The sequence below is a fragment of the Scaptodrosophila lebanonensis genome, unplaced genomic scaffold, assembly GCF_003285725.1.
Source record: "Scaptodrosophila lebanonensis strain 11010-0011.00,11010-0021.00 unplaced genomic scaffold, SlebRS2 tig00001415-arrow-pilon, whole genome shotgun sequence".
NCBI lineage: Eukaryota > Metazoa > Arthropoda > Insecta > Diptera > Drosophilidae > Scaptodrosophila > Scaptodrosophila lebanonensis.
In genome coordinates this window covers 231,978-255,782 of record NW_022060742.1, presented here as the reverse complement: position 1 = coordinate 255,782, position 23,805 = coordinate 231,978, and the positions used below count along the sequence as shown (strand labels likewise).

The 23,805-nt window shown below is 42.5% G+C and overlaps 4 protein-coding genes across 7 annotated transcripts; 2 read left to right on the top strand and 2 right to left on the bottom strand.

The window, feature by feature from the left end:
- The first annotated feature begins 170 nt into the window (after window positions 1–170).
- LOC115633118 (staphylococcal nuclease domain-containing protein 1) lies at window positions 171–6,487 on the top strand. Its single transcript, XM_030530507.1, has 4 exons — window positions 171–432; window positions 2,280–3,120; window positions 3,480–4,915; window positions 5,509–6,487. Exons 1-4 carry the CDS (start codon window positions 346–348, stop codon window positions 5,917–5,919), a joined length of 2,775 nt encoding a protein of 924 aa, XP_030386367.1. The 5' UTR covers window positions 171–345; the 3' UTR covers window positions 5,920–6,487.
- On the bottom strand, window positions 6,340–7,109 carry LOC115633121 (augmin complex subunit wac). Its single transcript, XM_030530511.1, has 3 exons — window positions 7,101–7,109; window positions 6,733–7,039; window positions 6,340–6,674 (listed from the first exon to the last, which is right to left on the bottom strand). Exons 1-3 carry the CDS (start codon window positions 7,102–7,104, stop codon window positions 6,497–6,499), a joined length of 489 nt encoding a protein of 162 aa, XP_030386371.1. The 5' UTR covers window positions 7,105–7,109; the 3' UTR covers window positions 6,340–6,496.
- A 442-nt stretch (window positions 7,110–7,551) lies between these two features.
- Window positions 7,552–19,767, top strand: LOC115633125 (disco-interacting protein 2). 4 transcript variants are annotated; one of them, XM_030530519.1, is made up of 17 exons: window positions 7,552–8,115; window positions 8,188–8,265; window positions 10,059–10,130; window positions 10,226–10,651; window positions 11,067–11,494; window positions 12,288–12,378; window positions 13,030–13,582; window positions 13,660–13,997; window positions 14,054–15,370; window positions 16,416–16,576; window positions 16,641–16,722; window positions 17,157–17,261; window positions 17,333–17,702; window positions 17,760–18,420; window positions 18,497–18,954; window positions 19,034–19,182; window positions 19,240–19,767. In XM_030530519.1, the coding sequence occupies exons 2-17, from the start codon at window positions 8,193–8,195 to the stop codon at window positions 19,341–19,343; spliced, it is 5,388 nt and encodes a 1,795-aa protein (XP_030386379.1). In that variant the 5' UTR covers window positions 7,552–8,115; window positions 8,188–8,192; the 3' UTR covers window positions 19,344–19,767. The 4 variants fall into 4 exon arrangements, with proteins under 4 accessions (XP_030386379.1, XP_030386380.1, XP_030386377.1 ...); XM_030530520.1 differs by having other exon boundaries at window positions 7,552–8,265; window positions 16,467–16,576; XM_030530517.1 differs by having other exon boundaries at window positions 7,552–8,265.
- LOC115633126 (probable G-protein coupled receptor Mth-like 14) lies at window positions 19,747–22,950 on the bottom strand. Its single transcript, XM_030530522.1, has 6 exons — window positions 22,928–22,950; window positions 21,727–21,880; window positions 21,206–21,667; window positions 20,460–21,150; window positions 20,164–20,297; window positions 19,747–20,090 (listed from the first exon to the last, which is right to left on the bottom strand). The coding sequence occupies exons 2-6, from the start codon at window positions 21,852–21,854 to the stop codon at window positions 19,829–19,831; spliced, it is 1,677 nt and encodes a 558-aa protein (XP_030386382.1). The 5' UTR covers window positions 21,855–21,880; window positions 22,928–22,950; the 3' UTR covers window positions 19,747–19,828.
- Window positions 22,951–23,805: the final 855 nt, after the last annotated feature.

The following is a 23,805-nucleotide window of genomic DNA, read 5'->3' as shown; positions in this document are numbered from 1 at the left end:
TGTTTGCTTAAATAGTTTTTCCAATAATTTAGTTCCCCAATAAACAAATGGATAATGTCGATAAGATGCATTTTCCAATAAACTACCCTGTCCTATCGATAGTTGAAACAGTCCGGCACTATCAACGTTATCCCATCTCTGTGCCAAATGTAAATTCATTGAGGCACAGTAAGCAGTGAAAACCGTAGAGTTGATTATAAGTGTTGTGTGTGGTGCGTGCGCTCTCATATTCATATTCAGCTAACTTAATTAAGTAAAAACTTAAGAGTGTAACAGGCACTTTAAATAACTTAATTAAGTTGAAAGCACTCTGAACCTGCCGGTAAAAACAATCCGCTCTAAAAAATGGCAACATCAAATGCGACAGCAACGAAAGATGGTGCGCCTGCAGCCACAGCGCCTGCGAAAACGTTAACCGGCATAGTGAAACAAGTAAGTCGCATTGATTTTGGAACCGGTCAGAATTTGCGGCCGAAAAGAGGCCCCATATTTTATGAAATTCATTGAACATTCCGCTGCACATTGAAAATTAGTAGATGAGTATGTAATGTGCGTGTATGTGTGTAAGTACGCGCATTATCATCAGCGTGGCAAATGCGCGGCCCAATGACAAAGTGAAGAGTGCGAGTGCGAAAGAGATGCGTATATATCGCTTTGGATGCGTATGACACGTCGCACACGCTTATACGACGGCAAAGGCAACCAACAACGACAAAATGAAAGTTATCGAAGGTGCCAACCTGGCAGATTTTCTTTAACAGTGGGGATCTGGTTGTTGAACGCAGAAATATAATACATATGCATGAATGTGTATGTGCATGACAACGTCCTCATCGAAGCAGTGCTTGCCGGCACTTAAACACTCGTTTTATTGTGTGTGGGGGGCGTGTCAAAGCTCTCTGTCAACACTGGAGTTATTTGGGTGGTATAGGGCAAACACTAATTCGCATACTTAGACATGTGCACTGTTTCGTTTATAACCTCACAAATAGCACTGTCGTACTGAAGCATTTCCAAAAAGCTGGTCAGCCGAAAAACTGCTCTTTAGCTAAGCGCCTACTTTCACTTCTTGCATCTATAAATATGAAACTTTGTGGTTTTAGTTCAGATTATATTTCCAACCATTTCAAATGCATTCGCTCTGCCCTCATTGTCGGTGCAGGCTCGCTGGGTTTGGTATGTGACCGCAGAACCATCTGTACATTTTGGTTACAATGTCCCAATGCACTGATAGCTTATCAATACGTTTCTCAAGCAAAATAAATAAATTATTTAAAATAAGGCGAAAACGTACTCGGCTGCCGGCCGATGACGTTAGCCACGTCTTGGTAACATGGTCTTTCTTCGGCTTACTTCGGGTCTCACTTCGTGTTGTGAGCATGTTACATTTTATGTGGAAAACCTGTTGATTTTGAATAGCAACTGCCAACACCTATGTCCCATGTGCATCTGTGCGTAAGAGCGAGTAGGTTATACGTGTAGTGCCCTAACACCGGCTCCACTTCACTTTTATTGCTGCTGTCGTTCTTCTAGTCCAAAAAGGCACCTTTCACGGCGGCTGATAAGGTACCAAAGACTTATTCAAATTTGAAGTATAAGGTAAACATACGGACTTGGTCAACAATAATTTTAGGGGAGAGCTTAAAACCGGTTGACTGATCACATTCCTTATGTGCTACTTTCATCGCTGAATCAATTAAAGCTACATTGTATACATATGTATTGTCAAATTAATATGAACATATGTGTGTAGTTATCCAAAATTCAATTTGCATTACAATAGTCCGTACAACCTGTGAAGCCACACCGAGGAATACAATCATATATGTAAATACATACATATGTAGTACATATGTATATGTATATACATATACGTACATACGTATATACATACATGAATCTCTAGACCACGGAACCAATTGATATGCATGAAAATATTAGCTTGAAGTGACGTTAAAACTGTTTTTTTCTTTGTGAGATAAAAGCACAAGTCATTGAACTACCAGCACACCGATATTGTTGAAATCATTAAATTTCCCGACTTCAAACCAAATGCATCAAAAACTTGAAAACTTGACCTCTTTATCTGTGAATATCGATACAATCGAAATCTTAAATAACCACAGCTGCAACCCTGAGGAAAAGCTGGCGCCATCTATTACTAAATTTGTTCTTAAGGCGTTTGAAGCGCACGTGTTGCTTCTAGTGAACTTACAGTTTTAACCTCATTTGTATTGCAGTCATCAATGTGGTCAATAAACGTTCCGACATTTTTCTAGGTTCTCTCCGGCGATACGGTTGTAATTCGGGCTACCAAAGGTGCGCCACCACCGGAGAAACAAATTACTTTCTCGCATGTGCTCGCGCCAAAGTTGGCCCGCCGGCCCGGAGCTGGTGGTGACGAGACCAAGGATGAGCCCTGGGCTTGGGAGGCGCGTGAGTTTCTGCGTAAGAAATTAATCGGCAACGAAGTAACGTTCACCTTCGACAAACCTGCCAATTCGAACCGCGAGTATGGTACTGTGTGGCTGGGCAAGGACAAGGAGACGGGAGAGAACGTGGTGGAATCGATTGTCCGCGAGGGTCTTGTTGGGGTGCGAAGAGAAGGTCGTGTTACACCCGAGCAGCAAACACTTTTAGACCTGGAGGACCAGGCACGTGGCGCCGGACGCGGAAAATGGGCACACAATGTTAATCCTGCTGACAAGGTGCGCAACATAAAATGGTCGCACGAGAATCCGGCTCACATTGTGGATATTTATGGTGGAAAGCCGGTCAAGGCTATCATTGAGCATGTACGTGATGGCTCAACGGTTCGCGCATTTCTGGTTCCCGATTTCCATTATATCACTCTTATGATCTCGGGCATTCGCTGTCCGGGCGTCAAGTTGGATGCTGATGGCAAACCCGATCTGAGCGTGAAGGTGCCTTTTGCTGACGAGGCGCGCTACTATGTGGAGACGCGCCTACTGCAGCGTGATGTCGAGATTCGACTTGAATCTGTGAATAACTCCAATTTCATTGGCACCATTCTTTATCCTAAGGGTAATATTGCGGAATCATTGCTGCGCGAAGGTTTAGCAAAGTGTGTGGACTGGTCCATGGCGGTCATGAAGACAGGTAAGCGGACTCAATACTATGTTATCCGCCGATGTGTGCGCGGCAACGTTATTTCAAATAAAAGTGTACTCCATCGCTTTATTTGTACACTAAACGTTGCCAGAGCACTTGGTCATTTGAAAATGCAAAAGGCTCGACAAATTACCTTTTGCATTAGTAATGATCCAACAACCAAGCATTTATCGCAACTGGTTCGCTAAATACAGCGTCATCTCGATTCTGTCAAGGGCCAGTTGCCAAAACAAAGACGGATTTCAAGAATACCATGACTGATGCCTTCTCATGGCGTTTATTTCACCCCGTCGACAATTGACATCGCTATATGATATTGATTTACTTATTGAAGTTTATTTTCGTAGGTGCTGACAAGCTGCGCGCAGCCGAACGCATTGCAAAGGAGAAGCGTCTGCGGCAATGGCAAGACTATCAGGCCAAGGCGCCGGCCTTCAACTCCAAGGAGAAGGATTTCGGCGGCACTGTGGTTGAGGTTTTCAATGGTGATGCCATTAATGTTCGCCTTGCCAACGGCCAAGTGAAAAAGGTATTTTTCTCATCTATACGACCTCCACGTGATCAGCGCGCTGTAGTTGGCGCTGATGGTGAAGAAATTGTGAAAGCGCCGCCACGTGGCAAGAACTACCGCCCCCTGTACGAAATCCCCCATATGTTTGACGCTCGAGAATTTCTTCGCAAGAAACTGATCAATAAGAAAGTTCAATGTAATCTGGACTACATTTCACCACCGCGAGAGAACTTCCCGGAGAAACACTGCTACACCGTACTGATTGGCGGTCAAAACGTGGCCGAGGCAATGGTGGCTAAAGGTTTAGCAACCTGTGTGCGTTACCGACAAGACGACGATCAACGATCGTCCGCTTATGATCAGCTCATTGCAGCCGAACAGCAGGCGAGCAAGAGTTTGAAGGGCTTACACGCCAAGAAGGACAATGCCACGTTGCGCGTGAATGACCTCACTGTCGACCATTCCCGCATCAAGGTACAGTATCTGCCCTCTTGGCAGCGCGCTCTGCGCACCGAGGCCATTGTAGAGTTTGTTGCCAGCGGCTCTCGCCTACGTATCTACGTGCCCAAGGATAGCTGCCTTGTCACGTTCCTCCTAGCTGGCATCTCGTGTCCTCGATCCTCACGCCCCGCCCTCAATGGTGTGCCAGCACAGGAAGGCGAACCCTTCGGCGACGAAGCATTAACCTTTACCCGCGAGCGAGTACTGCAGCGCGATGTTTCCGTTCACATTGACACCACCGACAAGGCTGGTTCCTCTGTCATCGGCTGGTTATGGACAGACAGCAACGTCAATCTCTCTGTAGCACTGGTCGAGGAGGGTCTGGCTGAAGTGCACTTCAGCGCTGAGAAGTCCGAATATTATCGCCTCCTGAAAAGCGCCGAAGACCGCGCCAAGGCCGCAAAGAAGAATATCTGGGCTAATTATGTTGAGCAGGTGCAGGAGGAGAAGGTCGTTATTGAGGAGGAGAAAGACGAGAAGACGCCAGTTGAGCGCAAAGTCAACTACGAGAATGTTATTGTTACCGAAATTACCGAGACACTGTCTTTCTTCGCGCAGTCGGTGGAGAACGGTCCAAAGCTAGAGACACTAATGAGCAAATTGCATGCAGACTTCCAAGCTAACCCGCCTATTGCTGGATCCTATACTCCAAAACGTGGTGACTTGGTCGCTGCCCAGTTTACTGTCGACAATCAATGGTATCGTGCCAAGGTTGAGCGCGTTCAGGGCAGCAATGCCAGCGTCCTATACATTGACTATGGTAACAAGGAGGTAAGCACTATATATACTAATGATTTTATATAAACTTTAGCGAAGAACAATTAAAATCCTTACTGCAATGGATTGGATCCAGACGTTATGCTAGATTTGATCATGTTCGTTAAATATTGGCAATTCGTTTGCATTAGCCTAGAATAAGAATACAATGCTTGAGTCGAGTGGATTCAGCACTCAATTATGCCGGTAGATGATATTCAATGTCAAAAAAGACCGCAAGCTCCTTAGATCCGTTTCCGGCTTAAAGAGAAACGCATGAGTCATAAGTTTGCCAAATCAAAATTGCACAGCCGGCTAACAACTGTGTTTATCATGAGGACGTTGCCAAACCTTTCAGTAACACCAAATGTACGCCGTTTTCCATGACATATGGGCTCCCACAATGGCTCTGCGGATGTGTCATATTTTTTGATGCAACCAATGGCCGACGTGATGCCAATAATGTTCATATAAGGTGATCAGCGTGCATGTTACTGGGGGCGTCTACGTCATGGCATAACGCATGTTACCGAGGCGCAACAAAATCAAAATCATTGCACTATTCACTGGATCGCTACTTACGAATTACTTATTCCTTTCTCTTACAGACCCTGCCCGTCAGTCGCCTGGCAGCTTTGCCGCCCGCCTTTAGCAGCGAAAAGGCCTACGCAACGGAGTACGCTCTTGCTCTGGTCACACTGCCCGCGGACAACGAAGACAAGGAGGAAGCCCTGCGCGCCTTCTCGGACGATGTGCTTAACCACAAGGTGCAGCTCAACCAGGAGTTGAAAGTATCCGGCGGCCTCAATCTTGCAACACTGCACGATCCCACCACCAAGACGGACTTCGGAAAACAGCTAGTGGCTGATGGTCTGGTGTTGGCAGAAAAGAGGCGCGAACGCAAGCTCAAGGATCTGGTGGAGCAGTACAGGGCCGCACAGGAGGCTGCTTTGGCAGCGCATTTGGCCATATGGAAGTACGGCGATATCACACAAGATGATGCGCCCGAGTTCCGCTAGGAGCAGGTGCACAGCGTGGAGTAGGACGCGGCGCAGCGTGCCGAATTGATTATCTGCCACATACCCGCCCTTTATATTAAAAACACTACAAACAGAAGAAGAAGCAACAACTTAATGATTATGAAATTACTAATTCTATACATACACCATATACATATGATGCATATAATATATTCGCATATGATAAATTGAAGCGACAGCAAGGAAAGAACTCGAACACATTTTTTGTATGCTTTAAGAGGTAGTAGAAGACGCAAATTCTACTTTATGGATTTCAAAAAACTGAGAATTGGTTATACAAATACAAAACTAGCCGCAATTTAAACTTTTTTGTAAACGATACCGTAGCGATATACTTACATATATACACAAACTTCCAAGAAAGTAGAATTATAGCGTTCAAATTATAAAAAGTTATACTTTGTATGCACTCCCCAACTCTGTTCCATTATATTTTAAAATTTGCTGATTTTATGTTATGGTACATGTTTTTTGCATTATGATTAAATAAAATATATCTTTAAAAACATTTTTTACAAAATAAAACCAGAACGCCTTGCAATTAAAACCATTATGACTATTTCTTGCCTTTTTCCAGCAGTTGAACCTTCTCGATTAGCGCCTCAACATCGAAGTCATCGGGTATCTTAAGAGCCTTGTTGCGTTCCTCCAGCTCACGGATTTTTCCCTCCGCTGCCAGAGTGTTGCGCCGTAAGGTGTCCACGCTGGCACGCTTCTGAGCAGAGCCCATGAACCTGTCGCAGATAAATAACTTTGAATCGCAAAGCAAATCATCTTCAAATCAACACCCACCTCTCCAATCCAGCGACTTCTCGTTCGTTTTCGTCAATTTCACGCTTAAGTTTCTGTAGCGCTGCTGTTTTCTGAGATATAATTAACCTGCGATCAATAGCTTCCCTTTTTTTTATATAATAGTACTCGCGCAGGTAGTTCAAATTTAAATCCTGTATCTGTGTGGCACATTGCAGTTCTAAGCATTTTCCAAGCAGTGCTACGACATCTTCTGGTAGATCGCACAGCTCAAAGCTTATATATTTCAGCTGCTGTTCATAATGCTCTCGAAGCTTGCGCAATGCATCGGCTTGCAGCTTTAGTTTATCTAAAAGCAAATGAAAACACATTAAAATAAAATTACCAACTATGCGCTGAATTTTGCGCACCCATTTGAAGTTATTCGATGTTCTTTTAGTCGATAAATTTTCCTCTTCTTCTTCATAGCACGTCAGAAGCGCCACTCACTTATAATTGATTCTCAAATTAAAAACGCCTATGACAGCAACTCTTTCTAACAATGAAAGCAATTTTTTCACTATCCTTTTCTTTTTCACAAAAGTAAATAGTGAATCACGCTAATGACATGATGACCATTTTCAGTATGAATATAGAATTACAAAACGGTCATTGATCTGGTCAGGGAGAATATGGAATGTTGAAATTAACAACAAATAGTTAGTTATATGTACTTCATTGTTTGAAAATCGATGGCCATTTGTTCGATATGTATCGAGTATATTCGATATTTACTAGTATTAACAAGTACTTGTGCCACAACGCCGTTAATTTTTGCTACAGACGGCTTTGAAGCTCAGCGACTGAAAACAGTGGGAGAGCGAATTGTTAGCCTGGCTTGTTGGATGGCATTGCGAATTTTTATATATATTTAAAATTAGTTGTAGTGAAAATTGAAAGAATTGTGTGCAATTATGCTGTTTGAAAAGCAGCGTTAAATATGCGTGCGTGCCGACACATGATATTTATATGCTGCCCGAGCATGTAAGCGACCAGACAGCTCGTTGCCGTTGCGTACAAACGACGTGCAAATAAAATCGATGAATACATGAAATTTCGCTGCTGACTGCCGTTGTTGTTTTTGGCTGCCGCCACTGCTATGTACTACTTTTTCTTTGTTTACTTATATGCAGCACAGTGGGTGCGTCGTGATTCGGTCAATTGAGGAAAAAGAGATATGAATTATGTGTGCGCCCAAATGTGTGTGAATATGCGTGAAAGCACAATTAATCAGTATTTTTAACTAAACGCAGAGCATTGAAGCCAGTTGGTGTAGAAAAATCTTCGCAGAGTACAAGTGAAATCGATCGATTTTGGACAGCAGCAAAGCTAAGTAGCCGTGTGGCAGTGCATGCTTGTGTCTGTGTCTAGTCGCAGATATAAAAAGTAATAATTCCTAAAAATCAGTCAGCAACAACAAAATTAATAATACCACACCAAATATGTCCGCAACGGCAGCAAATATGATGGGCATGGAGCATCTGCCCGCTGATGTGCGCGAGAAATTGGCCGAATTGGAATTGGAGCTATCAGAAGGTACAAACAAACACATACCAACAACACGGTTGTGTGGTGCTGCATGTGCATGAATTTTGTTACATATTAATGAACGTTAATTAAATGTGTCGCTATTCCCGCTCTTTCTCTCTACCCCCTTCCCACTCCCACACCCTCATCGGCAATTCAACTGGCGCACAGCCAGTGTTAAATGTAATTGTCATGCAATTAGAACATGCTGTTGACTGCCGCCTGCCCCAACGCCTCCCACAACAACAACAACCACACCATGCCCGGACTCAGACCACGCACGACCACAGCTGCATTCCAATTCGAACTTCACACAGCCAGCCGGGCTAGGCAGGCAGGCTGGTTCAGGTTTTTTGTCATTGCGGCTACATGGCTACCACTACCCTTAAATTTGTTCTATGCTTTAGCTTCACACTGTCTCTGCCACTGGCATTGTGAAGCGTACGTGTGTGCGGTTTTGTCGGTTAAGCGACATGTGGCGGCGGCGTCGTCAATGTCGGCAGTGGCGGTGGCGCTGCCTGTCTGCGCAACAAAGTTTTTTCTTCTCAAACATAATATGTACATACATACATACAAACGTATAAATGTACATACTTATTACAGCGTGAGCGGCTGGAATATACAGCTATATAGCTGCAAATGAAAAAGATATGTATGCATATACAATGTACATACATACGAGCACAAGTGGGCTCGCAGCCGTCAATGTTGGCGACTACTGCAACAAATGGGGGCACTCAAATTTTTTTGTGGGGGCAGCTGAATTATGCTAATAATATTTATCAAAAGCATTTTACATACTTTATGATGCCTACTTCATCTGTTTGCTTTTTTTGTTCTCTGTTATGTCATGCGTATGATTCCATTACTTTCCACACAAATCTTAGGCTTTATGAATTGCCTTTACAGTTATTTTTTATTTTATTTTATGCATTTAAAGTTCTAAATATAAGGTGGTGTACGCAATTGTTACGAAGGGCTTGAATTGGTATTCTTATTGCCTTGATGCAAATCAAAACGATGAAAGGTTCGAGCTTCCGATGTTGGATTTGTTTATTGTACCATCAATTATTTAAAAGAAAAAATATGTTAAAAGATGATCAAACCAAAATATCAGTTTACTGTAACCTATTAATGATTGAAATAAAAATCTAAATCTAATAAACAACTCACTATTCTGATTTTAAAAAAATGAGGAATTCGACACAAAGTATTAAATAAGTTTGGATTGACATGGGAAAAACAACACTTCTATGTATAAACTAAGAAAGAACCAAAATTATGTCCTTCAATAGTGCGAAAGCCGCAAAAATAGAGTCAGAATTGTACTACATAAGGGTGTAGGTTTCGAAGACAAACAAGCTTAATCCACACCTAAACGCGGAAAATTTATGATTTATAATAGCAAATCAAATGCACACAATCAGTGGTTTGTGGGTTCTCTGTTTGTTTATACCCCACAAGCATGAATCAACGTACTTATAGTATGAGTGTATGTAGTACTCATACATATATGTAACCAAACATACTTTCAAACACTTTTATTTTTACCTAGAAAACATTGACACAAAGCGATAAGCCCAGCCTTATCAGGCAGTCAAAGTCAAAGCCAATCACTCAGGCTTCCAAGCATTCCTCTATCTCCCTGCATTATGTATCGTATCTCCCTCCGTTCATACTCCCCCGATGTGTTTTGATGTCATTTCCGCTTTGGTTCGCGGAGCTGTTCATTTTTGCTCTCCGTTTGATTTTTCAATTTTCTTTATGTACGTACACTGTATGTTTTTGTACTTATTTTGCAGGTGACATTACGCAGAAGGGCTACGAAAAGAAGCGCACCAAACTCTTACAACCCTTTTTGAAGAAGCACGAGAGTAAGCAAACCGGCCAAGGTTTTTGTTTTAGTTTTACTATTGTAATATAATATGTTAACAAATTTTTGTGTGGCGCTTGTGTGTGTCTTTTGCAGTTAATGATGTGGACAAGTCAAAGAATATGCCACCGCCGCCATATTACAACATTAAAGACACCAACAATAGCAACAACAGTCACGGGAACAATGTCGGAAACGATGGCGTCATTATTTCCAGTGAAGGGTATAGTTATGTGACCGAAGTGCCCTCTCTGCCCTCATCGCAACAAAGACATTCCAAAAAGTCGTCCAGCTTCCAGCAGTCATCCATTTCCTCAGCCGCAGCTCCTCAAAGCGACGCTATTGGTGCACCTGGCTACGAGAACATGCGTCCCCAGGGTGGTGCCGTTGGCGATCCAGGCTATCAAAACACGCGCGAGCCGAGCGGTTTTCAGAACCCACCGCCAGCCTCCAATAGTAGCCAACATCGTCAGCGACGCACACAACGGAAGGTGACGCACAATGAGAAGCGCTATCATTCAGGTGCGTTCGCAAAACCGTTGCTCTCGGGTACAAAAAAAACCCATCTTAATTCATGTTTTCTTACAAAACGGTGCGTGTTAATCCAATGAGTGGAATTTATTTACAAACATTTACAAACAGCTCTCTCATAAAACCAGTTCATATTTTTATTATGTTTTATTTGTTATTATATTAAAAGCTTTTAACACACACTGAGTATCATGATAAATCGCAAGTTGTAGTTACATTGAAGGATTAGCGCTTAAATGATTCGTAATATTTGTATTCCCTCAACCACAAAATTTGCGGTGACAGTTATTATTGTTGCAGATAAGCCAACATATTGGTACAATCCGTATTTTTTTGTATATGTATATTATGTACCCATGTACATATGCTATAGTCCCTTTATAAACTAAAATTGTTTCATTTATAGAGGTTCGCCAAGAGGCTGTGCAACAGGCATTGGCTGCACTTAAGGGCCGGCCTAAGCCCAGTTTGCCAATGCCATCGAAACGCACTTCGGTACTCAATCGAAGTCCCGGCTGTAATGATGATGTAGACTCGTCAACCGATGACGAGTCCATCCCCGAAGAGCTGATCTCACCCGACAAGGAGTACAATTATCCGCGAGACCACATAAGTAATAGCATGGTGCCCCCAGAGCCAATAATAAAGCCCCCAATTCGTGAATCATCGATGATTGCGCAACAACAACAGCAGCCGCCACAACCGCAGCAGCAACAGCATTCACGACCCGAGATGAAACAGTCGCAGTTTCAGTCCCAACCGCCACATCAAAAATATCCATCGTCGGGCAGCGTCTCAGCAGAACGACGGCCACCGCAGAATTTGCCACCACTGGTGAGTTAGTTAGTGGGTGGGAACAGCGACAACAATAACTCGCCAACGATAATAGGAAAAGCAAAAGCAACTGCACAAGCTAATGGCATTGCTATTTTTAAAGGCGCATTAATTCAAAGTTTACTATTTAGTTGTGCATGGAACCGAGAATTTGAAATGTGGCTTGTGGTTCGGGCGCGTCGTGAAAACACCAATGTAACTGAAATTTATCACCATATACTAACTACAACAATTTGCATATGTATGTGTGTACATTAGCTCATATATAGTGTGACCATTCCGTTAGCTATACCCACATTTCTTTTGCCTGCCTGCGTCTGGCATACTAATTAAAACGATTGCAGAAAGAGTTGAGCTTTAGAGTTAAAGCCGACCCGCTACCATTCATAACCACTTTATACTCGTACTTCATTGCTAGCAGAAACGTCGATCTCGTCAAACGGTTTCCTAAGGTCGACATCTTTGGCTCACTATGCCTACTTTGCATGTAAATGTGTGTGTCTGACCCGAGCAGTGTGGTGCCCAGTTGCGGCCAGTGTTTATAGCCCGTATGATATCATTTCATGAATAACCACCACATAGTCGTAATACATAGATGGGTAGAAAAACGCACTCAGCAGTGGCGGCTACTTCGGAAGTGTGTAACTCTCTGCTCATAGACCGCATTCGTAGATACATTGATATGTACACAACATATATACATAGCTACATACATATGTACTTGCATAGAGACGCTGACACGCGCACTAAGAGTTCAACACTTTAATCTGTTTTCTGTAATCTCTTTGCGCAGCCAACCTCGGATACCTCGAGCACAGAGTCGCCACCAACAGCGTATAAGCGCGACAGTGATTTTTCGGACAAGGCGTACAAGCAGAAGCACTGTAAGTACACAAATAAACATTAACATAAACAACACTAGACATATAAATATGTTTAATCAGCGAAGAACGACGCCTAGTGTGGCAGTGCAATGAACTTTTGAACTTCTTAGACAATCAAGAGCATTTCTATTGACTTTTTAAATGCATATTTTTATTATGCATCTCTAAATTTTTAGATAACTTCAAAATTAAGATAAATACAGATCTCTCCGGTTTGTTTAATATTCAAATATTTATCACGATACTCCCATAAAGGCACCGACCCCAATAAGCAATACGATTAACGAAGTTGGCCAACCCATTCACAGCTGTTAGTAAATAATAAAAGTAATCCTATCTAAAATAAAAAATATTAATTAATTTGACATTTATTTGTCTGACATAAAAGTGTGGGGTCGGGTTAGAGTTTTCCAGAGAAATGGTTAAAAAATGAGTTTTTGTTGTAGAGAAACAAAGAGAAAGTGTATTGAAAGGAGAATGTTCACTGCAATCAGAATGCATCTAGACAAGAGTAAGGTAAATAAGTAGTTCCTGAATAGCCATTTAAATCCGATGGTAGAACCATTTTGTAGAACATCGCAATTCTCATTCTACTAATGGAGACCCAAAGGCCTATATCAGCTTTTAACATATATTTTGTTGTCGTTCAAGTCAATGCCCCAGACATCACGCAGTTCAATAACGCACATCGCATTGCTGATCGTGTCACACGGTATGTCAATGTCTCACAAACCGAGCTCAACGATGTCGATGGTAGTGGCAAGTGGAAAGTGTCGGCCAAGATACAACAACTACTGAACACGCTCAAGCGACCCAAGCGCCGACCACTACCAGAGTTCTATGAAGACAACGATATCGAATTGGAAATTGCGGCCAATCCCAAGGACCCGAACGCCCCTAAACCTGAGGGTAGCACTATGACACCAGTTCAAGGCGAACAATTATCCATAACGGCTGGGCTACCTCGCACCCTGGAGTGTGCGCTGCAGCGCTATGGAGCCAATTCCTTTAAGAGTGCAATGGCAACGGTGCTGGATCCCAATGGGAAAATTACCACTACGCTAACCTATGGAAAGCTGCTGTCGCGTGCACAAAAGATCGCCTATGCGTTATCTACGAAGATCTTTAGCAAAGGACCCGAGCAGGTAACCCTGAAGCCGGGTGATCGTGTGGCTCTCGTCTACCCCAACAATGATCCGTTAAGGTAAGAATTGCTTTAACTGCTTGTCTAGGAAGTGTGGTGTATGATTGAACATCTATAATATTCTTTATGCTTAATAGTTTCATTACAGCCTGGTACGGCTGCATGTTTCGAGGACTAGTGCCGTTGCCCATTGAGCTACCGCTCTCCAGCTCAGATACACCACCACAGCAGGTGGGGTTTTTACTTAGTTCTTGCGGCATAACAGTAGCCCTGACCTCGGAAGCTTGCCTTAAAGGCCTACCCAAGTCCGCAACGGGCGAGATAGCGAAGCTGAAAGGTTGGCCCCGCTTGCAATGGTTTGTCACAGAGCATTTACCCAAGCCGCCCAAGGACTTCAATGTCGGCAATTTGCGCATTGAGGACTCGGCTGCGGCGTACATAGAGTATACAACGGATAAGGAGGGGAGTGTTATGGGTAACTTGAAAGAGTGCTTTTCGAAAAGATCATTTTGTATAATGCCCCCATTGCAGGCGTTACTGTAACACGCGCCGCTATGATCAATCACTGCCGTGCTCTGACCATGGCCTGTCATTACACAGAGGGGGAGACAATAGTCTGTGTGCTGGACTTTAAGCGAGAAGTGGGTTTGTGGCATGCGGTGTTAACTTCCATATTGAACGGCATGCATGTCATCTTCATACCCTACGCTTTAATGAAGCTGCGTCCATCTTCGTGGATGCAGTTAATAACGAAACATCGTGCATCCTGTTGTCTGGTCAAGAGCCGTGATCTGCACTGGGGCTTACTCGCCACGAAGGATCATAAGGACATTTCTCTATCATCGCTACGCATGCTTCTTGTGGCTGACGGTGCTAACCCCTGGTCTCTCTCATCGTGCGATCAATTCTTGAATGTATTCCAATCAAAGGGCCTCCGCTCGGATGCCATTTGTCCGTGCGCCAGCAGTTCGGAGGTGTTCACTGTCTCGTTGCGCCGTCCGGGCCGATCTTCGACCGGCTTCAGTCAATCGGCCACCGGTCGCGGGGTGCTTTCAATGGCGGCGCTCTCGCATGGCGTGGTGCGCGTGGACAGCGAGGATTCGTTGACCTCCTTGACTCTGCAGGACTGCGGCCAGGTAATGCCAGCCGCTCAAATGGTGGTTGTACGCTCTGAAGGTGCACCCGTGCTCTGCAAGACGGATCAAGTTGGCGAAATTTGCGTGACAAGCGGCTCGACGGGCACCAGCTATTTTGGACTAGATGGCATGACAAATACCACGTTTAAGGTGCAACTAATGCTGGAAGACCCTGAGCAGACCAAAGAAGGTGGCACTGCATCAAATGCTAAGCCCATAAGCGAGGACTATTATGTTCGTTCCGGTCTGCTCGGCTTCCTTGGGCCTGGCGGCCTGGTATTCGTATGCGGCTCGCGCGATGGTCTTATGACGGTCACCGGTCGCAAGCATAACGCCGATGACATTATAGCTACAGTATTAGCAGTCGAGCCAATGCGATTCATCTATCGCGGACGCATCGCAGTCTTCAGCATTAAGGTGCTTCGCGATGAGCGCGTCTGCGTGATTGCAGAGCAGCGACCCGACTGCTCCGAAGAGGAGAGCTTTCAGTGGATGTCACGTGTGCTTCAGGCTGTCGATTCTATACATCAGGTGGGCATTTATTGCCTAGCCCTGGTGCCGCCCAACCATCTGCCTAAGACCCCACTGGGTGGCATACATTTGTGCGAGGCTCGGCGACGCTTCTTGGAGGGTTCACTTCATCCCGCTAATGTTTTGATGTGTCCGCATACGTGCGTTACCAATTTGCCCAAACCGCGTGAGCTTCATCAAGGTGAGCAGCAGATTAAAAGTTCTTTTTACCGGACTGTCCCCGCATCCATAGCTCTTTGAAAAGTATTGTACTTTTTGAGCTCACTTTTCGATGTTGCTGAAATTTAAGCTTAAAGATATTTTGGTAAAAGTTATGGAATTAACTTTTTTGTCGGAGCCGGAAATTGAAAAGGCAATTTTGAAAAAGCAAACATATATGGAAACGGGAACAACAGCGAAGGAGCATATTAACATAATCTCAATACATATATGCATATTTGGTTTTATTAGTCTTAATCTCTGTCTACTTATTTGCATAAACATATTGCATCGATCTCGGATTAAAAGGTCATAGCTCGGTTTTAAAATCAACTATAGGATAGTTCCAACAACATTTCGTCTTTGATTTGAGTACGTTACGATACATGAAAAGGTCTTGAGTTGTTCAAAATTCAACTTACACAGATGTATACATATTTAAATGCTTAAATTTTTAATGTGAAGTCGAGAAATTGTTATCCGAATAACTTTTCATCCTTATCTAATTTCGGAACAGAATTTCGATTTACGCCCTATTCTATCCGAGATTGACGATACGCTTTCATTATCAGATTAAACAAATAATTTAACTTCCCTCTTTTATTTTTTAACCACCAACTACTACAACAATGCTGCGGTTGCTTCTATGTCCACTTTGCTCATCTACAACAACTACTACTACAACACCTACCACTAATATTCAACAACACTTACTGAAAAACCATCAACATCAACAACAATAACACTGTAATATAACAACAACAACAAACTTAACAACAAAACATCATCTACAACAAATGTAACAAACAATTGAATCGCTTTAATAATTTTATTAATTGCCAATATCCCATCGTCGCTTAATCATAATCTTCACAATCATAACACAAACCCACAATTAATATCCGAAAATGAAAAATAATTCTCCCATATTGTTATTGTATATTAAACAAATTCTTGTACAAAAAACAACCATTCTGCTACTAACCAAAACAAAAATCAATCGAAACAAACCAAATCAAACCAAAAAGGTGTGCAATCAACTGCAAAACTAAGCTCATCATCTGGCTGTGGTATTACAGACACGGGTGTAGGACCAGCCTCCGTCATGGTTGGAAATTTAGTGCAGGGTAATCGTTTGGCTGTAGCGCATGGACGCGATGTTGGCTTGGCCGAAGATAGTGAGCGCAAGGTAAGTTATTAGAACCTATGCCAATAGTTTCAGAAACTCCATTCAAAGCTCACTCTCCTTTCAGCCGCAACTCATTACAGGAGTGCTACGCTGGCGTGCTAATACCTCGCCAGATCATATTATATTTACGCTGCTTAACTCAAAGGGTAAGTCAACTGATCTAACTCATATCATTTTATACAGGCTATACAGCGCTTGGTCTGATATTTGTAAAGCCCAGAAAAATGGTAAAAAGAATCATTATGATGAGATATTGTGTTAAAACTATCGCACTAATAAGAAGCTTCTTATTCGGCCGACTGAATTATATATCTGCCACAGAAACAATCGGGAGTAACAACAACTTTGTTACGGGAAATTTGGTAATGTTATCAACGATGTTCTAATTATTATTCGGGTCGAAAACTTGTTTGTTTATGAACATATCGAAATCAAGCTCGGTCTATGTATGAAAAAACATGTTTGTTTAGTGAAAGTTCGAGTCGGGTCAGATTACTATATCCTATAACAAAAACGAAGAAAGTTACATGCAATTGATGATGATCAAATGAATATCTAACATATTTAATCCCCTTTTCAGGCGCCATTGCCAAGACGCTTACCTGCTCGGAGCTACATAAGCGTGCTGAGAAAATTGCTGCCCTGCTGCAGGAACGCGGAAAAATAGAGCCAGGCGATCACGTTGGTAGGATTGTAGATTTTGCCTATTTATACTCGTATACGAGTTTTCTAATGTCTTATGTTTATTATTTGTAGCGCTTATTTTTCCTCCTGGGCTGGATTTGCTGTGCGCCTTCTATGGCTGCTTGTATCTGGGTGCCATTCCGATCACAATTAGACCGCCGCATCCGCAGAACCTTATTACTACACTACCGACGGTGCGGATGATCGTGGATGTGTCCAAAAGTGGAATTGTGCTCTCCATTCAGCCCATCATTAAATTGTTAAAATCACGCGAGGCAGCAACGTCAATTGATCCGAAGACCTGGCCCCAGATACTGGACATCGACGACAATCCCAAACGTAAACTGACGTGCATAGCCACAGTCGCCTTGGATTCGAGCGCCTATCTGGATTTCAGTGTGTCGACCTGTGGACGCCTGAGTGGAGTCAACATAACGCATCGGTATTGGGGAGCGACAATTTCATAATTGAATGGTCGATTACACTTTTTATTTTACAGTTCGCTCTCTAGTCTTTGCGCCAGTTTGAAACTGGCTTGTGAATTATATCCATCGCGGCATGTTGCGCTTTGTTTGGATCCCTACTGTGGATTGGGCTTTGTCATGTGGACGCTCATTGGTGTGTACAGTGGTCACCACTCTATACTGATAGCTCCTTACGAGGTGGAAGCGAATCCAAGCCTTTGGCTCTCGACGTTGTCAACGCATCGAGTACGTGACACATTTTGCTCTTACGGCGTCATTGAGTTGTGCACCAAGGCGCTTAGTAATTCCATACCGGCGTTGAAGCAACGCAACGTTGATTTAAGATGTGTGCGCACCTGCGTCGTGGTGGCAGAGGAGCGTCCTCGGGTGCAGCTGACGCAGCAGTTCTGCAAACTATTCCAGGCACTGGGCCTCAACACCCGCTGCGTGTCGACTTCATTCGGTTGTCGCGTCAATCCTGCTATCTGTGTGCAGGGCGCTAGCTCAGCGGAGAGCGCACAGGTCTATGTGGATCTACGAGCGTTGCGCAACAATCGAGTGGCGTTGGTGGAGCGCGGTGCACCCAATTCATTATGTCTAATTGAGTCGGGTAAACTACTACCGGGTGTCAAGGTGATCATTGCCAATCCAGATACTAAAGGCCACTGCGGCGACTCGCATTTGGGCGAAATTTGGGTAAGCTGTGCACCTTTTTACTTTTTACTTTCATTTAAAAAACACCTTGCGATTATGATGGCATTGGAATTTATAGGTGCAAGCGCCACACAATGCAAATGGATATTTTACCATATATGGCGATGAGACGGACTACAATGATCACTTTAATGCCAAGCTGGTCACTGGCGCCACATCAGAAATGTATGCGCGCACCGGATATTTGGGCTTCCTGCGCCGCACTGAGTGCTCGCAGGCTGCCTCGATACTGGACGAGACCACACCAAGTGTGGCCAGTCGGGACAGTGACACGGAGAGTCTAAACTCGATGAGTCAGTTGCAATTAAACTTCTCGAATGCCTCGCTAGGTGGAAATTCTGAGCATAGTCTTATTGGTGGTGCAGGAGGTGTGGGTAATGCCAATGACCAGGAACTTCACGATGCTGTTTATGTGGTAGGCGCGCTGGACGAAGTGATCTCCCTGCGTGGCATGAACTACCATCCCATAGATATAGAGAATTCAGTATTGCGATGCCACAAGAAAATTGCGGAGTGGTAAGCTAAGCGTAGCTGGAATTTCAATTTGATTATCGAGTCGGAATATTTCTTCTATTCTATAATTCTTTACTTGTAGCGCCGTTTTTACTTGGACTAATTTGTTAGTTGTAGTTGTAGAACTAGATGGTAACGAATCTGAGGCGCTTGATTTGGTGCCGCTTGTCACAAACACCGTGCTCGAGGAGCATCAGCTCATTGTGGGCGTAGTTGTCGTTGTTGATCCAGGTAAGATCCTCGGATCCTTCCTAAATTCACTATTAAATATCTGGCGTTGGTTTTCAGGTGTGGTTCCTATCAACAGTCGTGGTGAGAAACAACGCATGCATTTACGCGATGGATTTTTAGCGGACCAATTGGATCCCATCTACGTCGCTTACAATATGTAAATAGTATTATGATAATGATATCGAAGAAGATTACGATGACCACTACCCATACGTATGCAAAATTATTTATTCTTAATATTACATTTAGACTATTTTGTAATAATACACAATTTGTAAGAGCATTATAATAACACTCACATGTAGGTTTGCATGATCGTAATAGATTTCTACATATGTATGTCAAAGTAGCCGAACAACTAAGTAAATACTTTAACTTTCCTTTTTACAATATGTATACCTATGTACGATGATATAGCGATAGATACGACGCTTCTCTCTCAAACTCACACAACCACACAAATTGACACTATAACTAATGACATTTATCTATTGTGTAAAATGTGAAACGATATAAAATGAGACATTTTTATGTACAATTCGGAAATGCAATAAACCATTTATATACATATAAATATTTAAAAAATACTTTCTTTTATTGAAACATAATTAAAGTAACTAAAGGACTAGATCTAGACTAAACTTGACTATGAAGGGTTCGTATTCTTACTAACTGTTTGCAGCTCAGTTCCCTCGATGTTGTGAGATCCGCGATCGTACCACCAGCGCAGAATAACTGTACGACGTCGCCGTACCACCAAGAAAATGAGAAAAATGAAAACGCCCTGTAGACCATTTATCATATCGCAGAGCAGCAAGTATCCTTCCTTTCCCTTTGAATAAAAAGTGGTCATTTCCAGCAGCCAAGTAACGATCATAATGATGCCCAGTAAACAGATGCATTTCGCGCTAGTGTTGGGAAAATAAAATACAAATCGGTATTTCGGGTATATTGGTAGCCAGCATTAAATTATAAACGTACTCTTTTTTCACATCCTCATATTTTTGTTGATCAAATTGTGGCACAGGCGCATTTGACGTCGGCTCATCCTTCTCAGCGCGCAAATAACCATTTGTTTTTATGCGTTGGAAACCAAAAAAGGAGATTACCATCGCCTAAATATTTAAGTGAACAATCAATTAGAACAATATAAACTATGTTTTGAAAAATGAAGTTATGTCTTGTTTCTATCGTACTTTTAATTCTAAGGATTCTTGAATCCTTTTCGAAACTGACCAGTAACAATCAAATGAAAGAAAGTAGTCGTTTATGCTTACCAGAAAACTGAGCCCAAGTAATGTTGAAACTGGTGGGATGAAGTATCTTTGCGACTCGCGAATGGACTCCGTCAGGCCCTGAATAAAGTATGAGGGCATACCTTGCAATCCTTTTTGTACAGTGAGCGTGACCAAAACAGTGGGACCAATAATCGTGAATAGACAATAGGCACCAAAATTCACGTACGTCCAAGTCTTATTTAAGCGCACGCATTGTGGAAGCTTGTACCAAATATTCAAAATTACATTGCAACAGATGCAGAAGAACCAGAAGTAGTAACTCAAAATAAGGAACTGTATGACGTAGCCAATGAACCCTCCCGAGGGAAGTCCGTAAATTCCAACCACAGAAAACACAAAGAACCCCATGGCTAAGCTTAATGACATCAAGCTCAAACAAAGACCATGCAGATTTCTCAAGTTTTTCAGCGTCATGTGCAAATAGCTGACAAGCAGCAAACACGGAATGGAAACCAACATTAGCACCGCTACTGTGACCATCTGACCACGAGCCAAGTGCTCATCCACTTGGGTTATGCATGTGAATGCGAACATGTGACCGGATTTGTCGACGTCGATGCAATAGTTCTTCTCAATCGTATAGGAATCGTTACGATTTATATCCATTACAAGAAGCGAGCCATCCTGCAGGACAAAGAAAACGTCCTCCCCATCGTCGTACTGAAAGGAGCTGAAATTCGAAGAACTACAGTGTTGGTGACGACGTTGTTGCTGTGTGGAGGTACCTGTTGCATGGATTGCCAATTTGATAGGAGAGAGTAGTCACTATTTCCAAATCCTCGATGCAATTGTCATAGAGAACAGCACTTATTATAGTCGGTTCAAAGCTCATACCACTATTCTCGCACATTGAATCGCTTTGATTCTCCCGATAGATGTCCAGATTCTCGCCCAGCGGACAACATTTCAAAAGCCGCGAAGATAGTGTTGGTATGGGTTGAATTGAGGATTTCTCCCGTTGTGAACAATCAGATGGTTGCTGAGTCTGTAGAAGTTTGGTATCGAAGCCCAATGAGTTGCGCTGAATACTGGGCCTCTGGCTGGTATCTGAGGTGTCGATCGGTGGCCGTGTCGACAGACTTTCCGCTGTAGAACTAATTGCTGCTATAGTACCGGTTGTTGTTGCTGTCGTTGATGTGTTTTCCATAACATCGGTAGTAACTTCATTAACATTTTCCGAAGCCGTGCTGCGCTTTCATCCAGCCGCATTAATACTAAATCGAAATTTTTAATGCAACACACTCACCTAGACTCTGTTGCTAATATTATTGTGCTGGTGGCCTCCTCGGCCACTGTTGTGTGTAATAGAGAGCTGGAGCATATTGCTAAACATGCAAAAATATTCAAAACTGTGGACCAATTAAGGGGCTTCATTGTGTAGTATTTGTACAAAAATAATTCTGAAACAATTGTTAGATATAGCGCATATATTAGGCAGCTTCTCAAATATGTATTTTTAATTGATTAAAGTGTATAATAAATCTTTTCATCGGACTTAGTCACACACATTCGTGTATCTAGAATGATAGCATGTTTACGTAAAAAATGTGTATAAATACACATTTATACAAACGAACAAACATACAAAAATAACCGCCCAATTTCGTTTACAAGTACACATGTGTATTGGCAGGTGCGTATACGAGTATGTAAGACTAACTGACTGATAAGTGTTTAATTAGTGCGGCCTAATTATTAAGTAGGCATGACGTCATTCGGTCAATCGTTACGCTCCAGAGAATCCCCTAACAAAACACCGTCACATGTATGTATATAATGACTAGCGCAATTGCCAACTCTCATTGAAAAAAAAAAAAAAAAACAAATTCTTGCATTATATACAGATATGTATGTCAGAGCACGTCGTTCTTTACGCTGACCAAGCCCAATTTAATCACAACCGTAATTATACGTAACTTTATCAGCACGCATACGCATATGTACATACCAAGGCGGTTAAATTCCAACAAATTTTACATAATATTGTGCGGGTTCGAAAGTAACTTTCGGACAAAATCGGTCGAAAAATGCACTGATAAGCATTCAACAGAAACAGATGAGCAAGCATGGAAAGACAAATTATTCCAATTCTGCTGGAGTAGGTTGAGTAAAATTAAAGTTAGCCACCTGAGGTGGAGCAGGGGTTGGAAACCACCGGCGCCGGCGTGGTAATAAAAATGCACCCACACACACTCCGACACTTGCACGATCAGACACCATGTAATAACAGTTGTTGCTTTTTCAATAATATAACGCTCATACAAAAACAAATATATGATACAGGTGTATTGGCAACAGAGCTTTATCTGGAAACCATTCATTTATTTAACTACGCTGATACGCATATGTACTTATGTGCACATGGGCTTAGACATATCACTTGACATATATAATTCACGTATCTAGTGTAATTAGTCACTGCCTAAGATAATTAATAGTCAACATACCAAAAGGCCTTAAGCATATTGACAAGTAAATGCACTCATTTAACAAATAAAACTATAGCGGTTATAACGTTAAGTACCGCCGCGTGCACCAGACAAAGTTATACTGAATACAAAATCTAATTATTTCACCGCGTTTGCAATAAATTCACAATCATAACTGAACGATAAGATATCAATGTGAGCAAGGCAGGGCTACAACGTAGGCAACTGACTCAATTATGAGGCGCGTCATCCGTAATAATTAGCAGTAAATTAATGTATACAAACAGTTAGAACTAAAGCTCCGGCAAACCAAATATACGCTGCCAAAGTCATTTCGGATCAGTAGATGCATGAAGCAGCATTTCATTGACTGTAATTGAGTTTGATGACAATTATCGCACTAAATGACACAAAATAAATAATAATTAATAACTTAAGCACGATATACTTCTAATTCGTAACAGATTCGACTTAAATTCAAATATGCTACCTTTCTACTCGATTGCACATAAACAAGAATACTATCGTTATCGATGGACCTGTGCGTTATTCGCTGCAACCTTGTGCATTTTAGTACCGAAGTCGACTACCAGAGGTCGCTTGTACTTATAGCGAATAGAAGCTGTTCTGTGATTGGCCGACTGTACGCTATTCGCTATTGTACGTGCAGAAGTAAAATGTAAGGTAATGTCTGCTCTTTTAGTTTGCTTGAAAAAGTTAAATAATATTAAATTAAATTGTGCAGAACAATTGGAATGAGTAGCCAAGCGTGTGAGACCAATATGTGCTTTGAAATTTCGTGTTAGCTGTGCAAATAATACATTTGTGTGTCAATTGGCTAAATTTTTCACATTTTTATAAATGGCGGACAATGTGCGTTGGCTTCGCGCACACAC